Here is a 21,249-nt window from a genome sequence, read left to right on the forward strand (position 1 = left end):
TATGAAAAGGTCACGTATTCTCTCAGCCCGCTCTTATTCTTCTTCATTGCTTTAAAAAAAAAAAAAAAAAAAAAAAAAAAAAAAATGGCTCTGTATCAAGCACAATTACACACACTCAGCAACCCTCCCTCCTGTCAGAAGTGCTGTTAACTTTCTGAACTCGATTCAGCGTTAAGAGCGGCCAGCTTTGTATTCCAGAATGCTAAGAATTTTTCATTACCACAGCAGATATGCTCCTATCAGCATCAAATATGAAACCAACCTTCAATGTGATAAATAGGAGGGAAGCATCTCTGCGCTGCATGTATGCACGGGAGCTAGACTAAACAACAACAACACCAGTGAGACAAAACAACCAGCTTGTTTTGACAGTTATTTTTCCAGTAACTAAATCAGAAATACATATTTGAAAATCAGGACAGATGAAACTTGTTAACGCTGAAACAGTAGTGGGCCTGGCAAGCTGTCACACGTCACCCTCAGTAGCTTAATGATGCATCCGTGCCCTGCAGAGTTGCACATACGTGGATTGAGAAGACAGCGGAAGTAGAGTAATAACCCAGAGCATCCATGCTGGTTGTTTCTATCAGCACTGATAATTGGTGCAGAATCACACTGGGTCAGGTTGCATAGATAGGGACCCCACCGGCAAATAATCTTATGTAAACCTTATGTAAACAGTGGAAAGGTTCGTAATACTGTGGGACATTTGTATTGACTAGCAGATCATATGTGAAGTGTGAGCGCTGGTCTTAGATCAGAAACGTCATTGCATCAGTCGATGTATTGACTTACATCACATCATCCAGACCACAAGACGACTGCATAAAGTATTATTTTTGCAACTTCACGTTGCGAGAAAATATGGTAATAGGCCAATTTATTCCTCCAACCCAAATTTTAATCATAACCCCTAAAGCATCTACCACTGTGATTGATGTTATAACAATGACTGTCTTAATAGTAATCCTTCTCCGTGACTGTTTACAAGCTCTTCACTGTTTGAGGATCCTTTGATCCTCCCCTGCAGATGGTATATGAAAACATGACCGTCTCAAAATTAAAAGAAGATAAGGAGCTCAGCGGAGGGACTCGGAGGGGTCAAGCTCAGTCACACACACCAAGGTCAGATAAAGCAATGAGATCAGAGATTATCGTGGAGGTATTTCCTCTGCTGGCACCAACACATAGATCTGATGAGGGCACGCTGTTGTCGTAGTAGTAGTAGTAGTAGTTGTAGAAATGGTAGTAGAAGCAGGGCAGAGATTAGAGCGTGCTCCTCGTAGGCTCAGATCAGACAGATTGACTGGGGGCTGGGTGGTTTCACAGTCACTAAAGAGAGCGACACACTTGGACGAGCTCCCTTCACTTGAGCGTTTAACACAATTAAGTGAAGGCATTGTAGCGCTGCCCACCTGGGCTCTCGGTGCTCAGGCCTCGCTGGCGGTAAATCCTCTCCATCCATCTGGCCTCTTAAACTTACTATTCCTCCCCTGCTTTCTCGAACCCCTCCTCATGCTCTATATAATCTGGCCTTCTGAAGAGTGTCAGCTGTGATTCCTTATATTAGCCACTATGCAGAGGGACATGACCTTTACCAGCATTTTCAATTGACGCTTTCATTCTCCCATTTTTAATCAGGAAAGCATAAAGGGCCAACGGGTGCCTCCCAGCGAATACAGTTGCCTCTGAATTATTTAGGCGATGGGTGATTGAAAGTCTTTCATGCACCACTGCACCTCTCTCTCTCTCTCTCTCTCTCTCTCTCTCTCTCTAACTATCTATCTCTATCTATCTATCTTGCTCAGGTGCAGCCTTACTCAGACTTTACTTCATCCATATGTGACTAAACAAGTGTCCTTCTCTCTGAGGCTGATGGGCGAGCTCGGCATCACTTTGATTCTGTGAAAGACTGACGTCTAACAAAAGTCTTAAAGTCACCCAGCGCTAGAATGTGGGAACTCTCACACGGGGCTTTCATCTCTCTTGAGTCATTTCTGTACAGTCAAGATTCTTTCTCTCTGTGTCCTCACCTTTAATTGCATCCAGTCTTCTCTGAGTCCTCAGGAGAGCATGTGTATCATTCATCCTATCATCTGCGTGGCTGTGTTCCTGTGTACGTACTGAAGCTCTCTCATCAGTGCAGGTCGGCCTGCACAAAGGTCACAGGTTAATGAGAGTGAGACTGCGCTGTTCTGACACTTGATAGGGGGATGTGTGAACTGAATTTATGTATCCACTGATCCTCTAGGACTCATTAGACCTGAAGCATCTCTCACTACCTCATGAGGGTTGCATTTGAAACTCCAAAGTTACTCTTGCACATCATCACCTAACATCACTGAGAGCCTCTTTTGACTTTAGTGGACTTGTAATGTACTTTAAGTCACTTTGTTTACCTGCAGTGCGACGTAGCTGATCAACAGACTCGCGCCATTAGTCAAACTGAAGCTGCGCTTGTTGTAGAAGTGCTGAAAGTGCAGCATATTTCCAGGTTTATTATCACTCACGCTATTTGTCAGTTAAACTTTGTCATCTTGAGAAAAGAGGCACTGTGTGTGGTGGATTAATCATTTTATTCTGAAGGAGCAAAATCCATAAAATGATGACTGTGTGTTTATACTTATATATATATATATATATATATATATATATATATATATATATATTTATGTGCCCCTGTGTGTGTTTGTTTGCAGGGTTGTGTACATATTTCTGACAGGCATTAAAATGTTCTGGAGCAGTGGTGCGAAGATAAGAAACGAAGAGGGGAGTGGCGTGAATAGATCAGAACTCAGTGAAGTAGAACATGAGGGGGGGGTGGGGGGGGGGTATGATGACTTACCATGTCGCCTTTCCATATTTTACCTCATTTGGGATTTTTTTTATTATTATTATTCATAGCAAGATTGCTCTTGGTATTTCATTCTATTAGGTGCAGCCAAGAATGTCACCATTTAGCTCCTAACCTATATTTCACCACGTAGTGGGCACGTTGCATGGCTCTTATCTCTCATAGATGGACCAACACATCAGCAGGCGGGAAATTGCACTCCACCAATCTGAGCCGTAAACACTAATGCATTAAAAGGCCCACACTGCAGACCTCAAACACATCAGCGGGAGCCTGGCACGGTGACAGGGAGGAATTAGGGAATTGCTCCCTCTAGGTGAAGTTCAAGTCTACTGCGGGTGGCTTTGGAAAGTTTTCATTTTAGGGGGTGGCAGTAATTACATCTCTGTTTGTTCTGGATTTAACGTAATCAGCTCAAACGTGCAAAACCAGCACGGCCCAAGTCCAATTTTTTGCTCTAATCTCTTGCAAAGCTGTTATTGGCTTATCATAGTTGTAATTGGTGTAAACCCTCTTGTTTTTTGAGCAGTGTTTGGTGATGGATGACTGTGTGGGTAATTCCCCAGGCAGCCAGAAGGAAGCTGAGCCTGTTGCACTGGGGTTTTTGGGGCTGGGATTTGTGTTATTTTAGAGCTAACCTCACTCTGACTATTCAGGAGGTCTGTCATTATGAGAAAAATCTGCCAGGGGGGAGCTGAAAATTATCTTGGTTGTTAATCATTTTTGTAGTTAACCTTGAAAAGACTGCCATGTATCTGCCGTTTGTTTTCTCACCTGGTTGCCTGTCTCCTCTTCTGCCTTGCAGTTATGTGGCTGTGGGCTGCTCGGCGTGGGCATCTGGCTCTCCGTGTCGCAGGGCAGCTTCGCCACCTTCTCGCCCTCATTCCCCTCACTGTCGGCTGCCAACATGGTCATTGCCATCGGTGCCATCGTCATGGTAACGGGCTTCCTTGGTTGCCTGGGTGCCATCAAGGAGAACAAGTGCCTGCTTCTGAGCGTGAGTGAAATCTACATACCTATGCCAATACCCCATTGTAAATAAGACGCACGTAGACCCGACACCCTGCAACTCCTTTGGATATTTGTTTTTTGTTTTCTCACTTGCCCCCACATCAGTCATTCAAATATTGGCAGAAATGCCTTGAGGAGTCAGCCTTTCACATATGTGTCTATACACCTACACGCGCTGGTCACAGGCCAGAGCGAAATAAGCAGCATATGTGTGTTTGTGTTTGTCGTCCAGCAGGAGCCTCGGCTGAGCTAGACGACTGACAGAAGGAGTTCAGTCTGCATTGAATCAAACCTCAGGGGGCTAACAAAGGAAAACTAAAGCCGAGCAGTGGGATTCTCCCTCTCCCTGCAAATTAACACCAACACATTCATGTCATTTCCATGGCTTAGGTCACAGCCCAGTGAAAGAGGTGTCAGTCAGGAGGCCTTTTGTGTCACCAGCGTGGCTGAATTACTGTATGTACATAGCAAACTAAAGGCACTTGATAATTTTCTCCTCAATAATTGAGATTGTTCTATTATTCATTACAAAGACTACTCCGTCTTGACGTTGCACTGTTTGCCCAAAGTTGTACAAGTGCTTTATCTTAAGCACAAGTTAATTATAAAAGTTCACCCAGTGGAATGAGGTTTGTTCGGAGAGAGAGAGAGAGAAAAAAAAAAAAAAAACTTTCATGTATAGAAACTTTAAATGAGACGTGGAGTTGGGGCTCTGGGTACTTAACATCACAAACAGCTCAATCCCTTGAAGCTCTTGCATCAGTCAAAAGCCCCACCAAATCCTCAGTATTCGACATGGCTTCCTTCACCTGCCTAACAACTGTGAAGCAGAGAGAGGAAGAGTGCAGAGCGCAGGGAGGGAAGAATGGGTGGGAAAGACGACTAGAATGAAAAAACAGAGAGACTTCATGGAAAATCCAGAAGTTCAGATTTTTTCTTATTGAAGTCTCTTGCCACATCTGTGTGTGGCTGCGTGTCATTTGGCCATTAGAATTCTGTTTAGTGCAGAGGTGTCTGCTAGTCATTTCTCCTTAGTCTGTTTGTCCAGGCGCACCCAGGGGAGGGGATGCAGGACCCAGAAACATCAGAACAGGTTTAGATCTTGTGCAGCAAACAGATCTGAGCGTTTACCTTGACATATTATCTCTAAAGTTACTCTGCCCACAACTCTCTCTGGATTAGTAGTATTCAAAGCCTAGATATCCCTAGCTGTGCATTTTCAGTCTCTCTTTTTACTGCCAAAACTTGTTTACTGAGACAAATTAAAAAAGGAAAAAATTTAAAAAGAAGAAAAAAAAAGAAGTGGGAGAGAAAACACTTGAATATCCAGCTGAAACAGCAGCTCTTTAAAACCTTGAAAGTGTGAATTGCCAGCAAATGAGAACATACGCCCACAAAGCTGCGTATGCATGTGATAACACACACACACACACACACACACACACACTCTCACACATCTCCATCAGCGCAGCAGCACCAGAAGCTGTTCTTTAAACTTTCAGCACCAGGAAAATGTGACAGACCGACTGTGAAGGCACAACAGCGATACGCTAAACTTGAAACCCAGATACTCAACCAACAACAAACTGTTGTGACTATTTCATTTGGGCTTTGACACAATAATTGTTGACTCCCCCTCCCTCCCTCTGAAACCAATTTGGAATTAATGGGGGGGTTTTTCTAAAATGTAGGTTCACGTGCCTCTTTCCGTGCTGTGCACAAGAGCTTGGTAAATATCGAGCTGAAGGGGAGTCAAGTAAGGAGAGATGATGAGATGCAAGGTTGTGCTGGAAATGAATCTTTGGAGGCATTAAACCTTCTTCCCCTCTTCTCACACGTTCACAAACCCTCCAGCACTTTTTTTTTTTTTTACTCCCTCTGTCGCTCCCACCTCATATATCATGTCTCTCTTTCTCTTTCTCCTTAACCCTTTTGAGGGGTTTCGAGTGTTTGTTGTTACTGAGGTTCTGGGTTGCTGTGTATTCGGCTGCCAAACCCAAATCATTAACTTCAACTTTAAAAGGAATAGCTTGACATTTTTGGAAACACATTACATTTGTTTCCTTCTGAGAGTTAGATGAGAAGATCGATATTTACTTGCACACCCTCATGTCTGGACAGTAAATCTGAAGCTACAGCCGGCAGCCGGTTAGCTTAGGTTGGTCTTGAAGACGGGAAACAGGGAGGGGAAACAGCTGGCCGGGCTCTCTCCAAAGATATAGTGGACAGTAGCAGCACGCACAACTCCAAATGATACAGCAATGTGTCAGGTGCACGGTCGTTGCTGTCTAAACAGAACAAACAGAATGTCGGCACTCACAGAAAAAAATGTCTTCTTGTCTCATACGGGGCAAAGAACAAACATGTTTCAGCTATAAATGTGACGATGTATAAAGACAGGTGAGGTTTAAAATCCAATCGACAAAGAGAATACATGGTTGCTACATGAGATCGGTCCGTTAAAGAATCACCCAGAAGCAACACCCCCAAAGAGGGAGGTGTAGCCATGACAACCGCATCACAAGATGACAAACGGCTAAACTAGAAGTTCAAGAACTAACACCCACGCCACAAACCACTACTAAAGAGATGCCTAATAGACACTGGTTAATAAATATGTATATAAATGTATATAAAAAATGGACAATTACAACAGTACTTTACATGATGTACTGCGTGAACATTCATAAAACCTCAATAGAGGAATTGATTTTGAGAATAATTTATGCTTAAAGATGTCCCCAGATGTCTCTCTAAACGTAACAAAATGCACTTAATAGCACCCCAACAGCTCACTAATTAACACCTTCAATATTTATCACACAATCAATTATAGATGCTGTCATCTAACTCTCAACACGAGAGCAAATCAAAGTGTTTCCCAAAATGTGGAATATGAGGGGTAGGAATAGAAAGAAGGAATCGCACATTCGCACGAGGCATTTGTAATAAAAGTATGTAAACTACAGTCATGTCATTTTTGTTCCTCGCATCCCGTAGCACTCAGTAACGCAAACGACCGCAACAGAGGCCCAGTCTCTCAGATTTATGTTCAATTTGTTTTTCAACGGCATGAAGAGGTGAATTTACTATAGTGCTGGAGTAATTGTTAAAACAAGACTCTCCCTCTCTCTGCCTCTCTCTGACAGTTCTTCATCGTCCTGCTGATAATACTCCTGGCAGAGCTGATACTGCTCACCCTTTTCTTTGTGTACTCAGATAAGGTAAGTTCATTTTGTTTTCCCTGTTATGTCTGGATGTTAAAGCTTATGTCTCTTACTGTTTCAGTTAGCTTGCTATATGCAGTCTAGCACTTCACCACAGCTTATCCAGACTCTGTGAGGCATTTACTGCAGTTTGAAAGCTTGCAAACACACACACACGCACAAACACATACACACACACACACACACACAGGACCACACAAAACTGCACAAAGCAGTAAAAGGTGTTAGAGTGATAAACATGTCTATGTTTCAGTTGCTTCCGGGGTTCAGCGTTTGCTCTTTTTATATTTGGCTGTTTCTCAGGCAGGAGGTTGAGTGTCTTCATTCTGCCACTAACCCAGGAGTCAAAGGTTAGGCCCAAAAACAGACTAATCCCCACCAGTTGGCTCCCTGTAATTGGTCCCAAGCGCATTTCCCATGACCCCTGAGTTGGCACGAGTCAGGTGTACGTCTGTGTGGTGACAGCAGATGATGATATGTGAAGATCCGGGGATTATTTACAAGCAAATTATTTTCTGCGCTCAATCAAGTTGAAGTCCCTTCATAAATGTTTCATCCTGAAAATGACAAATGTTTTGTGCAGGACAAGCAATGAAGTTTTCAAGGATACGGCGGTGATAGATAAGTCTATTTATATATTCAAAGTCTCTATGTCGCCCGGCCCTCGGGATGTCGGCTAATTCTCCCCCTTTGTTCTGAGGTTATTGCTTAAACTTAGTCTCTCAGGCAGATAAAGGAATTCATTTAGCAGCCAATCCATTCTCAGATTTGGATCAGGTCTCGCAGGCAAACCCTGTTAGGAGTAAATATGTCTGTTGCCTTATCTCCAAAATATTACCGGCTTAACTTTGAGAAAAAAAAAAAAAAAATTCCAAATGCTGATCCCTCCAGCAGAATTTAAATAGAGAGCCTCTTGACTTCACAGCGGGGCCTTCCCGTCACCTGTGAAGTATAGGGAAAAGATAGCCAAGTACAGCTCAGGATTTCTTAAATGAGAAACCAAATGAGTCTGCATTAATGAAAGACGTTAGTTAGGGAGAACTGCCTCATTCACACCAGTTCCTGCGATTAGCAACTGTGTTTTGTGTTTGTCTCTTCTTGCTAAATCACAGTGTGTTTATCCTAGCTTCTAGCTAATGAGATATTAAACCATGATAATGCTGGTTGCTAAATGCTAAATATATTTCCCTTTATTGGCTTTCAAAATGTAATTGGAAAAAAAAGGCCATTAGACCAAATTCTATTTTATTGGAGATGGCATTGCAGACTGTTTCTAAATAAGACATCCAGCAAAATTGAGGATGTTGTGGAATGCTGTTACTCAGCTGGGATTATATGTTAAAGAACGTCAGGATTAGATGAAGGATAATCGGTGTCCATCACACAAGGCCTTCAGATAATGCTTTCTTTTTTTTTTTCTTTATTCTCTCTCCTTGGCTTGGCTTGCTTCTCTCCAGTGAGATCTGATATGCCGTGTGAGGCTCTCCTCATCCTCCGCTACAGGCTGTGATCAGAGGAATCGCTAATTCACTTCTCTTATTTGATCTCATAATCACAAGGCATTTATTAACAAGTCTGGAAGACGTACAGTAGTTGGCAGCTTTTAAACGTGTATCGACAGAGGCCCGCAAAACAGATGTTTTAGTCTTTCAAATAGGTCATCTTTAAGTCATGACTTAAGTCAGTCTTAAGTCATGTCGCCTCTGTGATCCTTCTAGGTGTCAAGCTGTCAACGAGATGTGGGGAAAGAGTGAATATACTGTACCTGGTTTTGCTGCAGGAACAGTTTTTTTTAACTCCTTTCATTTAGTCACCTTGCCGCCCCCCCCCCCATTATTGCATCTCCAACAGTTTAATTCTTCTTAAAAGGTGCAGCTCTTTTTTCTTAATGGAGAATTTCTTCCTCGTCTTCCTGGTGGCAGCAGTCTTGCCGCCAGGTGTGGCTCATGCAAAGGTACCCCCTCTTTGCCTCCACAGCCCGGTGCTGTTAAGCTCTCTGATTAAATGCCATGTAGAGGCCGTAGTATAATAAAGGCTGGCCCTGCGGTTAGCAACCAGCTGACTACAGCAGATGGCTCGGCCACAAACCAGATTACAGCCATCCGTCTTTAACGCTCTGACCTCGTTGTGCCTCCGTCGACCCAGCACGCCGAGCCGAACACCGCTGAAGGTTTATTAGCTCAGAATGAGAAAGCAGGACCTGGCGAGGAGAGGAGACAAGCGCCAGAGCATGGGCATGTAGGGAGAAGGAGAGAAAAAAAGAAAAATGCAGAAAAGCGGCAGGGGAGGCAGGTGGACACAGGTGAGGGAAAAGAGGAGGTGAGATATCAAAGCCGAGGCAAAAAAAAAAAAAACTTGAATGGGTTAGGAAGGGAGGGTGTTAGAGAAGAGAGGGGGAAGTGGATCAAAAGAAGGCAAATATGACAAAAGTGATGAGAGGTGTCACTGTTAAGTTTTAGAAGAGTCAATGATGGAGGTTAGTCACATAAGAGACTGGTTTGGAGAGCGAGTAAAGGTTATACCACATCCCTGATATGTTGCATTTGTTTACAAGCAGAACTATGTTCAATCCCTGGTCATGCTTTGTTTTTCCAGACCAATTACAGTGCAGTGGTGGGGGGTCCTTCCTCGCTCTGCCGAGTGCCCTGGCCTCAGGCTACCCGGCACAGGCTTCCAGAGCAACTGAGGGAATTAAGTATCCTGTTTAATGATGTGCTGTTGGGGACCTCTGGCTCTGATGCTGTTTCTCTCCACATCATTTATTACACTTTCAGGGCAGTTAGCTAACACACTTGTCCGGAGCTGTGCAGCGAGAGCAACAGTAAAACACTGTTAGCTTCTGTTCTTGGGGTCAGAGGAGTTGATGTTTAAAGCCCTGACAGTATACATATGATCCAATAATGATTGTGTAAGAGAGGATGAGGGAGCTGAAAGAGACACAATAGAGTGAATTCAAAAAATTAAATGTGAAAAAGGGAAGATTCAGTGTGTTGACCTGAGTTTATCCTTGAAGAGAGGATGTGACTGTCACCTCACTGTTTTGTTACTCTCTCAGCTGACTGGAGATAAGCCAAAAGCCCTTCTGTGATCTGACAACACAGAAAAAAAGGATTGCTTTATTTCATTCAAAGAAACAGTAAAATAAGTGACAATTTGTTCTGGCTTATGCAGCTGTTTCGAGACTTCAGAGGATGAGTCATGTTTCAAGGCTGAATATGAGTGTGGGGCAGAGTGAGGTGAGTAGAAAAGGAAATAGATATTTGAAGACTAGTCCTGCAAAGTGTCTTGAGTAGAGTCCCCTCTTTTGACAGTAAAGACGCTTTTTCTGTCCAGTTTCACTCTTGGCATGATTCTGGACGCTACTTTAAAGAAAAACCCCGTAACTCAACGTAAAGGAATACACCTTCATTAATTTAGCATTAATGAGGACCGTACTGTCAACATAACTTAATATAACCACCATAAAAATTGAGTTCGCTCCAGATCAAAGCAACTTGACCTAAATTTAACAGTGTTTTTTGAGTCATAGATGTAGCTGTGGCACTAATAAACTTTCATTCATACAAAGACGCGTGTTGCTTTCCGTGTGATTTCACTTGAGCAATCGTGGGAACATACCGGTTTTCCAGTTTTGTAATGTTGCCTTCCTTCCACCATAACAGCACCAACAGCAATACTTTCTTCCAAACACTGTGGATGCTAGAGCGAAGCCTTCAGTGCAGACTGAGACAGGAAGCATTTTAACATATGTGGCCGAAAAGAAAAAAAAATCATTGCAAAATTATTGTTATTGCAGGTCAAGTTGAGAGGTTTCTCAGTGAGAAGTTAGTGGTCTTTAACCAAAGCCTTGGATGTACTCCAGGTATGTATGGCAGGCTGCAGTTAATGAGAACAGAAGGTGCAGGCAGACGACTAAAAACTCAAATTTTCATCTGGTTATATTTTTATACACTGTATGTACCATTTGTTTTATTTCACAGATGGGCTGTTTTTGCTTTTTTCAGAGTGGTAATATATTTATTGAACCACCTGCATAGTCTTTTTTTCTTTATTTTTTTATGAAATCATACTGCAGAGGCTGTATTTCATTTGTAACATAGTTTGAAAATTGTAATTGCTCAAAGTGATAAATAGCAGTTGGGCAAATGTGAATAAAACTCACACACAAAACACTAATTGCTCTTCTATACACCCATCACACCACCAACTGTAAATGAGCAGTGCTTTCTTGTGTTATGTGAGCATCTCTAAATGCTTCATAGCATTCACCAAACAGCCATCAGAGACACCGGTTGTTAGCAAGTTGTTCTCAGAGGTAAAACGAATGCAAAAGAAATACAAAATGAACAATGGGGAACTTTAAACTTATGCTTCCATGGCAGAATTAGTCACCGATGTGCCCTTTGCTGTCTGAGCAACAACACTGGATGTGTGGTGCACACTGAACACTGAAGCACATGACAAAAAAAAGATCAAATCTTTCAAAGTTTTGAAAATTGGAGCAGTCAGCTCGGTCATGGTTATGTACTCCAATATTGAGTAAGCACTGCGGCTCAGTGTCTGCACAGTGACAGGTCCCACTGTACCTGGTCCCCAAGGTGCTTACATGTCACCAGATCTGGGGCCTGATTCTGACAGTAAGAAGCCCATCCACAGGAATTATTAATATCACCTCACACTGATCCCAGCACAGAGAATACACAAATATTCCCAAGCATATTTCTCTCCCAAGCAAAAAAACATGTTTAGGAGACTTTGGTGAAGTTGAAAAATAGTATTATTCAAGGAATAAAACAAACTGAAAACGCTCTAAAAACTCGCTTTAATATCGTACTAACTGAATGCATCGTATTATTACAGTGACGAGCGTTTATCAGACAATCCACCATCCACTCTCTGCTCTCTGCTGTCATGCACACTGACAGAATACAAACACCAATTTGGATAGAGAGCCTACTCCTTCCTCCATCATGTCATCATGTATATCTGCACATCTCCCTCTCCGCTTTCTCTCTCTCTGTGACTCTTGAGACTCGTGTTTTCCCGGCTGACCGAGTTCAAGCTTTTTGATTTCTGTGATGAATGTGGTGTCCTGTATCGCTGAGCGCGGACGTGGTCAGCCCAGAGGAAAGTGCCATCTTATCTGTGTAATGGCAAGTATGAGCTGTGTCTCAGGGCTTTTGTCGCTATGCCCCACATGAAATATTGCATAGATGCCCTGTGGCAACTTTCACAGACGAGATGTTGCAAAAGTACGGTGTCATCGTCTTGTTTGTGAACAATTTTCAGTACCAGCAACATGAGTTTCAGTCAAGAAGTTAGTTTTCCTTATCAGAAAAAAATAGGCTAATGCAACAAAGGATGTGTTTGTATCTGCTCCTTTCGCAAGGAGAAAATGGGTCAGAGTGTTGCATGATCAAATCCCTGTTTGTTCTGCAGTCATTTGTCTGCCTCTCGTTAGCAGTAAATCTAGATCATTAAGTTTCATTTCAGGCTCTAACAAAGACTTCCACACATGCAAAGGAAGATGTGCAGAGACTTATCGGAGACTCAGACGATGATTTTTATTTGTAGGCGGTGGAGCTGGGGGTGGGGGGGGGGGGGGGGCATCTGCTCTCTGGTGGCTGTGTTAGTGCGAGGAGTCAGTAATGAGCCAGCAGCATCACATACAGATGGAGAGGAGAAGATAGAGGATTAAAACAAAGTACGAGGCAGAGATTGATGATGCTGCTCTTCATCTCATTTTCCTGCACAAGGACAGATATGGTGGGGCCTGCAGCCCGGAGTGCAACACACAGATCCTCTCCTCTGCATCTGCAAAGTTACAGAGCGAGACAGAGGAATGTGATTTGAAATAATACTAATCTTATTTCAAAGGTTTTAAATGATGTTTTAAATTGGTCTTGCATGATTAATGATTACTAAAGCACTTTGTTGCCAAGGAAACGTTAATTACTCAGTAAAAAATATCGGTTTGACTTTTACGTTTGATTCAGCAAATAGCTTTCGTGTGCCTTGCAGCTCAGAAAACAAGGGTTTGAGGCCTTTTCCTCCCACCAATTCATTGACGAGTCACTTAATTTAAAGCTTAATTTATTAATTTAATTTATGGGAAGGTTTGGTCTGTCTCTCATATACAGTGCAGCGTACACAGGTAGTCAAGTAACATTTATTTTATAGAAGCAGGCTGACATTATCGACCAGGCGGCTTCAGTTTTTCTGCTTCTGTTATTTTTTTAAACTGAGGAATTTACCGAGCAGCTTCCAAACAATGTCTAGCTCAACATCAGTCCTCCCTCCCTGAGAAAAAGAAAGTGGAGAATAGCTGAAAGCACCTTGTTGTGTCAGGCACTGACAGACATAATGCCGCTTCTTTTATTGTGTGCAGATCTTTTTTAAACTCCAGGGCACAGTCTGAAGCCTTAAGCTTTAACTATTAAGGCAAGTGCGTTCCTTTTGTTGTGATATAACTTGTATTTCTTGTGATGCCGTAACAGGATGGTTCTGGCAGTACGTGTCATTTTTCCAGTAATAATTACCCTATATCTGAAGCGCCTCTCAATCTGTCCTGGCAGTTAGCAAATCCCTACGGGCAAAGCGAACTGCAGGAGAACTAAAGCTCTGATTTTGTATCTCATTAACACATCCAATGAGATATTAATCTCCATCAGACATAGTACAACCCCGAGCACATTGTTGGGGTTCAGTCAAGAGGAAAGTGATTTGCAAGCTCTGCTGAAGGGCATGTTGAAGTGGTGTGTGTGCGTGCGTGCGTGTGTGTGGAGCGAAGCGACACATGACATGTGTCAGATCTGCAGTCATCATGCACAAAGTCCAAGTCACTGTAGCGGAGATATTTTTAGATGACAAGCGAAAAGGTTACCTGTAAGCTGTGTAGTTGCTGTCAAGTTCCATTGGTTTTTTGGTATCCGCTGGTAATCTGCTTTACATCCTAGCTGTTGCTGTCGCCTGTGTATGTACGCTTTTCATCATGATGAGTCGGTTCACAAAAAAGGAATCCATGATCAATCATACACAGCACTCTAAAGACACTAAAAAGCACTTCCCTGCTTGCCATGGACACCACCATTATCATATACATCTCTGAAGAAGACATTGATAGTTTGAAAAGATCAAAATAATGTGAATACGCCCTTAAAAGTACTCAAGCTTCAACTGCCTACTCCACTGTCAAGACTGTAATTTAATGCTGTAACTCGATTCACAGTTTAAAAACCAGAAGTCCCTAACCAAGGCAGGTGTTTTCTCTTTCGTCTCCAGGTGAGTGAGAATGCTAAGCAGGACCTGAAGGATGGGCTGGCTCTCTACAACTCAGAAAACAACATAGGATTGCGAAATGCCTGGAACATCATCCAAGCAGAGGTAGGCAGATCTCACAGCATTACACGCATTACATCAAATATTAGCAACATTACCGTGGTCGTTCAATCACAACAACAGAAGTGATATATAAATGCAAAGTTTTACTGAAATATTCCAGCTAATGTATTTCCTGGCTTGTAGCTGTGGCATTAATGCAACATTAAAAGTCAAAACTGGCTGTTGAAGTACATTTTGTTCCATTATTGTAGCCCTCTAATGCAAAGGACTAATTACAATACTTGTCACATTAAAGCATTAAATAATCTTGTGTGATTGTGTGATGTGTGTGTGTGTGTGTGTGTGTGTGTGTGTGTGTGTGTGTGTGTGTGTGTGTGTGTGTGTGTGTGTGTGTGTGTGTGTGTGTGTGTCTTTGTGTGTGTTCACAGTGGAAATGCTGCGGTGTGATATCATACACAGACTGGCATGAGGCCCTGAAGGAGAAAGTAGTTCCTGACCGCTGCTGCCAGGAGCATTATCAGAACTGTGGACGTAACTCCACCAACATGTTCTGGAACAGGGTGAGTGCAGATTAACTGTAAGGTAAACAGGGCAAACATGTTTTTTGTTGTGTGTACACTACAAATGATATAAACATGGAAGGATTAGTGAATGGGCCTGCTGGGCACAAAGCTTTTGTTCAAAGTAACAGCTTCTTTTTGGAAAGTAAATCAAATAACTACAAAAAGACTCAAGATGACTACAAAGAGTCAAAACATACTACAGAGAGAAACAGAATGACTACAGACAGACACAATGAATTGAAACTCAAAACCACTACGAAGAGATGCAGAACAATCACAGATGCAAAACTACTACTACAAAAAAAACACAAGACAACTACAGCCAAAAAATTACTACAAAGAGACTCAAAACAACCACAGAGATGCTAAACAGCTATAAAGAGACACAAAACAACTGCAACGAGACACAAAACCTATACAAAGTCAAACAAAACAACCACAAAGACACAGAACCACTACAAAGAGAAATAAAAGGACTACAAACAGACACAAAATGACTACAAGAGAGAGTAAAACAACATCTCTTTCAGTCTGGAGTGGGGGGACTTTTCCCTGGTTGTACCCATTGTCTCATTATCCGTTCATAGATATGACGCTATTGGGATCATAAGCCAAATCCATAAGGTCTTGTTTCATGTCATATTTGAAGATATGTATATGCATATACATGATTTTAAATAATAATTTTGTTACTCCAAGCCGACACGACTGATATTAGTTCAGGATTCTCCAGGGACATAAAAATTATAAATCTTATACATCTTTAATCTTCAGTCCATCTGTTCAGTAGCTGCTCTTACAGGCCTCTGTGAGTAGTTCGAGTAGCTTTTAAGTTTTCCTCGTATTACTGAATTCTGGTCACACTGGATTTTTTTCCATTATGCATGAGACAACAGCTTTTTTTTCCTCTCAAAAACCTTGCAGTTCACCAATCTACCCCCATTACAAGTCTAATCTTCTGTTGGTCTGGCATGTGGTTTGTTAGCAGGTCCAAAGTAGGGGATTAAAAACTGTAATATAATTGCCAAAATGAGAATAGGCAGACATTGAGCTGTCCCATAGGGAAAGCACGGCACTAAAAGCTTGTGTGTAATCCTGCCCAAAGGAGGAGACGGCCTCACACTATATAGTTAAGACTTGCAGGCTGCCTCAGCACCCACACTCAAGAAGGGGCACCTCTTTGCAGCTGAAGCCACCATTAAATCCTTCGCCCCACCTCCCTGCCAGTGAGTGACCTCTGAGTGAACCCAGAAAGGAATATATTTAAGAGAAAGTGCACACGTCCGTCTATATGGCCCATAAGTCTGCATACAGAAGGCATCATTCATGGGTAATTCACATCTTTTAACACCTCACCTGGTAGTTCATTCATCCGAGGGTGTTTCTCATATATAAGAGATGCATTTTTTGTCTGGAAAAGCGTGAACTGGATGGTTTGGGGTTTTTTTTTTTCTAGCTGACCAAACATGCCACGAGTGGCCACTGCGACTGAAGTGACATGATTCTTCTGCCACACTGAAAATGCACCTTTTTTTTTTCTTTTTTTTTTGTGGAATCTTAACAAGCTTTTGTTTCATTTCAGGGCTGCTTTGAGAAAGTGGAGGAATGGCTGGATGAAAACAAGCACCTGCTGGGAACCATAGGCATGGTCATCTTGGTAGTGCAGGTAGGAGGCTGCCTTAGTGATAAATTGTTTTTTCCTTCTCCTATTTTTTTTTTTTTTTTTGCCTCTCTCCCATTTATTTTCCCTTCCATTTTTCTTCTTTTTCTTTGTGTCTGGGTGCATTTGTTTGTGTCTGCCTGTCAGGCAACATGTTTAAAAAAAAAAAAAAAAAAAAATACATGTGCATCCAATGGCCTCTGTGCCACCAATGTCTGCTGAGAAACTTATGAAGCCTGTGTTCAGTGGGCGTTCTGGGCACCCACACATCTTGAAATATTGAAGTCTGCACCCTCATACTGTCTGGGAGAATCAAAGTCACCTGGCTTTGTGCCAAACAGGCTGTTGTCATGTATAGGAGCCATCTGAAGATAAGGAGAGACAGATACTGCATACAGAGGAGAAGGTATAGAGCCACAGATTAAAGGCTTTGTTGAGAGGCTGGAAAGATATTCCTCTGGTCGTACCGTTTCTCTTTTTGTCTTAAACTCTGCTTTACATCCATCCCTATTCATACAGTTAGTGTCTCACTTTCACTTTCTTTGCAGTAGCTTTTCCTCTTCCTTGGGGATTGAGTCCTACAAGTGTCTTCAGACGGAACAAAGCAAAGCACAGCAAAAATGTTTTTCCTCAGGTTTGCACAAATTTAACTCCTGAACTGTTTTTGCAGTCTGTGTTTATTTGCTCCAGACAGCCTGTGATCTGAATGTACAGACGTTAGCTGTAGATAGCTAGCAACATATGCACCGACTGTGTGTGTATGTGAGTAAAAGTGTGTTTGTGTGGCAGCTCAGACTCTGACTGATCTCTTTCTGTACTCCTCCAGTCTCTGTCTGTTTATGAAATGTCATAAATGTGAAGTTTTCGCTCAAGTTGAAATATTTTTTAGCTCGCGCAGACATATTCTTTTTTTTTTTATGTGCAACCACAGTGGGCAGTAATGGACAGAAAGGTCCTGGGTTCATATCCAGAGGCTGCCAGTGAAGAGTTTACATGTGAGGGAATGATTGCCTGTCTATATGTGCCCCGCTGATTGATTGGCAGCCTGTCAAGGGTACCTTTCCTCTTCCCTAATGGAAGCTGGCATAGGCTCCTAACACCCAATAGATGGATGCATGGCTGGACGGATGCATCTTTGCTTCACTTTGTGCTGCCTTGACCAAATGCTTTTGTACCCACTCAACTTCGTATTCACTCATGTTTCGCCTAAAATTCACATCACATTCAGTGTGAATACACTTTAGGAACTCTGCTCCATCCCTGGGTCAGACTCTCTATCAATAGCTGTCTGTGCCCCCTGTGTAAATTCACTTCACCTTCTAATGCTTACATTTCAGCTCCTGCATACTACATATAATTTTAGAGATCTGTTGTCAGTCTAAGTTCCACCTGCTGTCCTTGAGACTTTACATGTCACTCACTTCCTAATATTTCCGTTTATGCTATGTCTCAACCCCCGTGCTGCACTTCCCCTCTTTTCATGCTTTCAACATTCCTCCTTGCTTTATTCCCCCTGCCCTTCATGGCCTGTCGGCGGCTGTACTTATGCATGACAAGTCTTCGGTTGGCTAATCTGTGAATCCATGGTTCATTCAGAGCGAGGTGGCCTCGCTGTGAAATCTCTGTGTTGAGTTTTATAAGACCCTGCACATTTCTTGTGTCCTTAGGGGAAAATGGTGCTTGAGCCTTAGTTAAAGTTCACAGCCATGCTGAGGGAGAGTCGGCATTGTACAGTGTGTTGCCCAACTTCAGATCAATATGTGTTCAAGACAAGATCGCACCCTCTTCTTTCATGCTCACACACTTTTTCATTCTAACCCACCGACTCTTTTCCGACTCTGTCTGACTCTTATCTCTTCCCTGTCTGTTCATTTCTTCTCCAAATACACACACACACACACACACACACACACACACACATGCAAAACATTGACAAATATCTGCCCTGTTTGGAGACTGATAAGGTCTTCGAGCAGAATTAAACACTGCAACACCGACTCGGCTGACATTAATTTTAATGAACTCCCTCTCTCTATACACACACACACACACACACACACACACACACACAGGCGAGGGGCAGGAGAGTCGAGAAACAGACCTTGAGCTGTCAGATTAGTCTCGAAGGCATGGTGAGAGACATTGCAAGTCTGCAATGTTACATAATGTCCAGAGGCGTGGAGAACTGGCTTATGAATGATTTAGACTTGCAGCATACACCGATCAGCCTCAACATTAACACCGGTAACTGGTTTTAATTTTGTGGCTCATTGGTGTATATGACAGACTGGCAAACGCCTGTATGTGTAACTTTCTCCACAATGGTTTCATCAAATCTCAGCAGTCTTTATATATTCTTAAGCATGGACGGATGATTGAGCTTTGAAGAATCCTGCAGGAGCATCTGTCATACTGTCTCGCTCTCCGACTGAATGAAGGAGACAGTTTAAACTTCTTGTGCATGTCAGAGCTGCACTGATGAACCATATGTAAATAATTGGGTTGGTTTTGAAGCATTTTTTTTTTTTTTTTTTATTGTTCCTAATTCCTTCTCAGAAGGATAGCACTTTGTGTTTTGATTGACAGTGGCATAAGGTGGCGTTTTTCTCTGAAGCAGCCGTATGAATTAGGCTTAGACTGAAACCAAAGGAAGAGAATCAGCAGCTTTCCCAGGCTGATCACATACTGTAGAAATCCCCAGTGGAGCCTGTTTGCAGGAAGTCCACGTTGCCATTTCTATTAGACTATGCACCATACAGTACTTTGCGCTTTCCCTGCCATCCAAACTTTTGCCAGATAATGGTTTTAGGATCAGCCTTGTGACTGTGTTTGATGTAGAAGTATCAGGGGTAATGGAAACTTCAAAGAGATAGCTGGCTACTTTGATTTAGTGGCATCTCAATTTACTTCATTGACTTAATGCTTGTGCACGCTGTACATTTTTTCCATCACAAAGATTCCAGAGCTCGTGTTTGAAGGCCATCTCAGCAGAAGAGAGAGTGAACGAAAATGTGCTTGTGCCTCACCACAGGAATTATTGTGCATCAAAACACAAACCAGCCCAAGGCATCAACATCAAAAAGATCACACATGCACATGTATATCATGCACTGACACATACTGTATGTACACTATACATACAGACACAAATTCACTATCTCCTTCTCCTTTCCTTTGCAGCTCATGGGCATGGCGTTCTCCATGACTCTGTTCCACCACATCCACAGAACGGGGAAGAAATACGACGCTTAGCCTTGCGGGGAGGCACCCGATTGAGAGGAGCCCCACTGCCTGATGGGATAAGACTCTTGATTTTAACACCCCAACCCCCACCCACCCCACTTGATAACCTCTTTAGAGCATCCTTTGCCCCCGCGCCACTTCCCCAGACCCTCTGTACAGATTCCAGCTGTGTCCCCGCTCTGATCTGCTCTTTCCACTCACCATTCATTTTGCCAAAGAGTAACACAACTGAAAGAGAAGGGACACCTACTTTTGGCAAGGAAGAGAATCCCATTGGTTGTCACTCCTCTTGAGTGTTTTTTCTTTTCTTTTCTTTTCTTTTTTTTTTTTTGCTTGGTCTAACAGTTTGCTGGAAGAAAGGAAAGACATTGAGACAATGAAGACTTTACTAATGCCCACCCTCCCACCCCCCACCCCCCCACTGAGGCAGCAAACATATGAACTGATAATACCCTCCACCTCTTGTGGAGTTGTTTGTTTTTTTTTTCCTCATGTTGAATAAAGTCAAGCCCCAATTTTCATTTATTTTCCTTTTGTAAATGAAAAATGTTCCAACATGGCATGCTAGTTTTCTACTTCACTGACTTACCTCTGTTGTCGAAATGTCAAACAATTTCTTTTTTTTTAAGTGTGTCATCAACGCTCCTGTGGAATGTAAGTGTTGAACAGATCAGTGCAATGAGCTCTTAGACATGCAGTGTGGTTGGATTTGAAGTGACGTTGCCGCGGAGGGGCACAGATATGGCGGGATGGTGTCTAATGTAATCCATGATTTATGGGTTTTTTTTTTCATTTGGCTGTAGAGATTTGGGTAAAGTGAGCGTGATGGAGGATCGTCGTGTTAGTGTGAGGAATCATCAGTGGATTTATTTTAGAGCAAGTTCTGCAATATCCTCGGAATAATAAATTGTAATACACAAATCTGCCTGTGAACACACACGCACGCACGCGCGCATACACACACACACACACACACACACACAATTTGTGCTGCCACACAGCAGCAGTATTTCCATTCCCTATGAGACAATACAAATGGTGTAAAATGGCTGTTTATTAGTGCTTCACCAGGACTGTCAAGTGAAGAGATCTGTGTGATGAAGTTCCCCCTTTGAGAATACAGAACAAACTGTCTGTATGTCTCTATGTGTGTGTGTGTGTGTGTGTGTGTGTGTGTGTGTGTGTAGCTTTATGGGTATGTTTTATCACGTTGTCCAAGCTGCAAAGCAAAAAAAAAAGAAAACAGAACATAGAAATCCAAAGAAGCACAGGCACAAGGGGCAAAAACAGAGCAGACATGCTGTCTCGCTGCTGCCATCAATTGAGTTAGCGGAGGCGGCTAGAACCTTT

At 42.6% G+C, this 21,249-nt stretch overlaps 1 protein-coding gene across 2 annotated transcripts in view; it reads left to right on the top strand.

Annotated features, from left to right (window-relative positions):
- LOC111225212 (tetraspanin-9) overlaps window positions 1-20,233 on the top strand; it is a 152,300-nt gene extending 132,067 nt beyond the window's left edge. For both annotated transcript variants that reach the window (XM_022749950.1, XM_022749949.1), the window contains 6 exons: window positions 3,660-3,851; window positions 7,015-7,089; window positions 14,374-14,475; window positions 14,862-14,993; window positions 16,579-16,662; window positions 19,837-20,233. In XM_022749950.1, the coding sequence (XP_022605671.1) occupies window positions 3,660-3,851; window positions 7,015-7,089; window positions 14,374-14,475; window positions 14,862-14,993; window positions 16,579-16,662; window positions 19,837-19,908 (657 nt within the window). In that variant the 3' untranslated portion in view covers window positions 19,909-20,233. The remainder of the gene's footprint in view (window positions 1-3,659; window positions 3,852-7,014; window positions 7,090-14,373; window positions 14,476-14,861; window positions 14,994-16,578; window positions 16,663-19,836) is intronic.
- The last annotated feature ends 1,016 nt before the right edge of the window (window positions 20,234-21,249 follow it).

This window comes from Seriola dumerili, unplaced genomic scaffold (assembly GCF_002260705.1).
Source record: "Seriola dumerili isolate Sdu_G_001 unplaced genomic scaffold, Sdu_1.0 BDQW01000147.1, whole genome shotgun sequence".
Taxonomy (NCBI): Eukaryota; Metazoa; Chordata; class Actinopteri; order Carangiformes; family Carangidae; genus Seriola; species Seriola dumerili.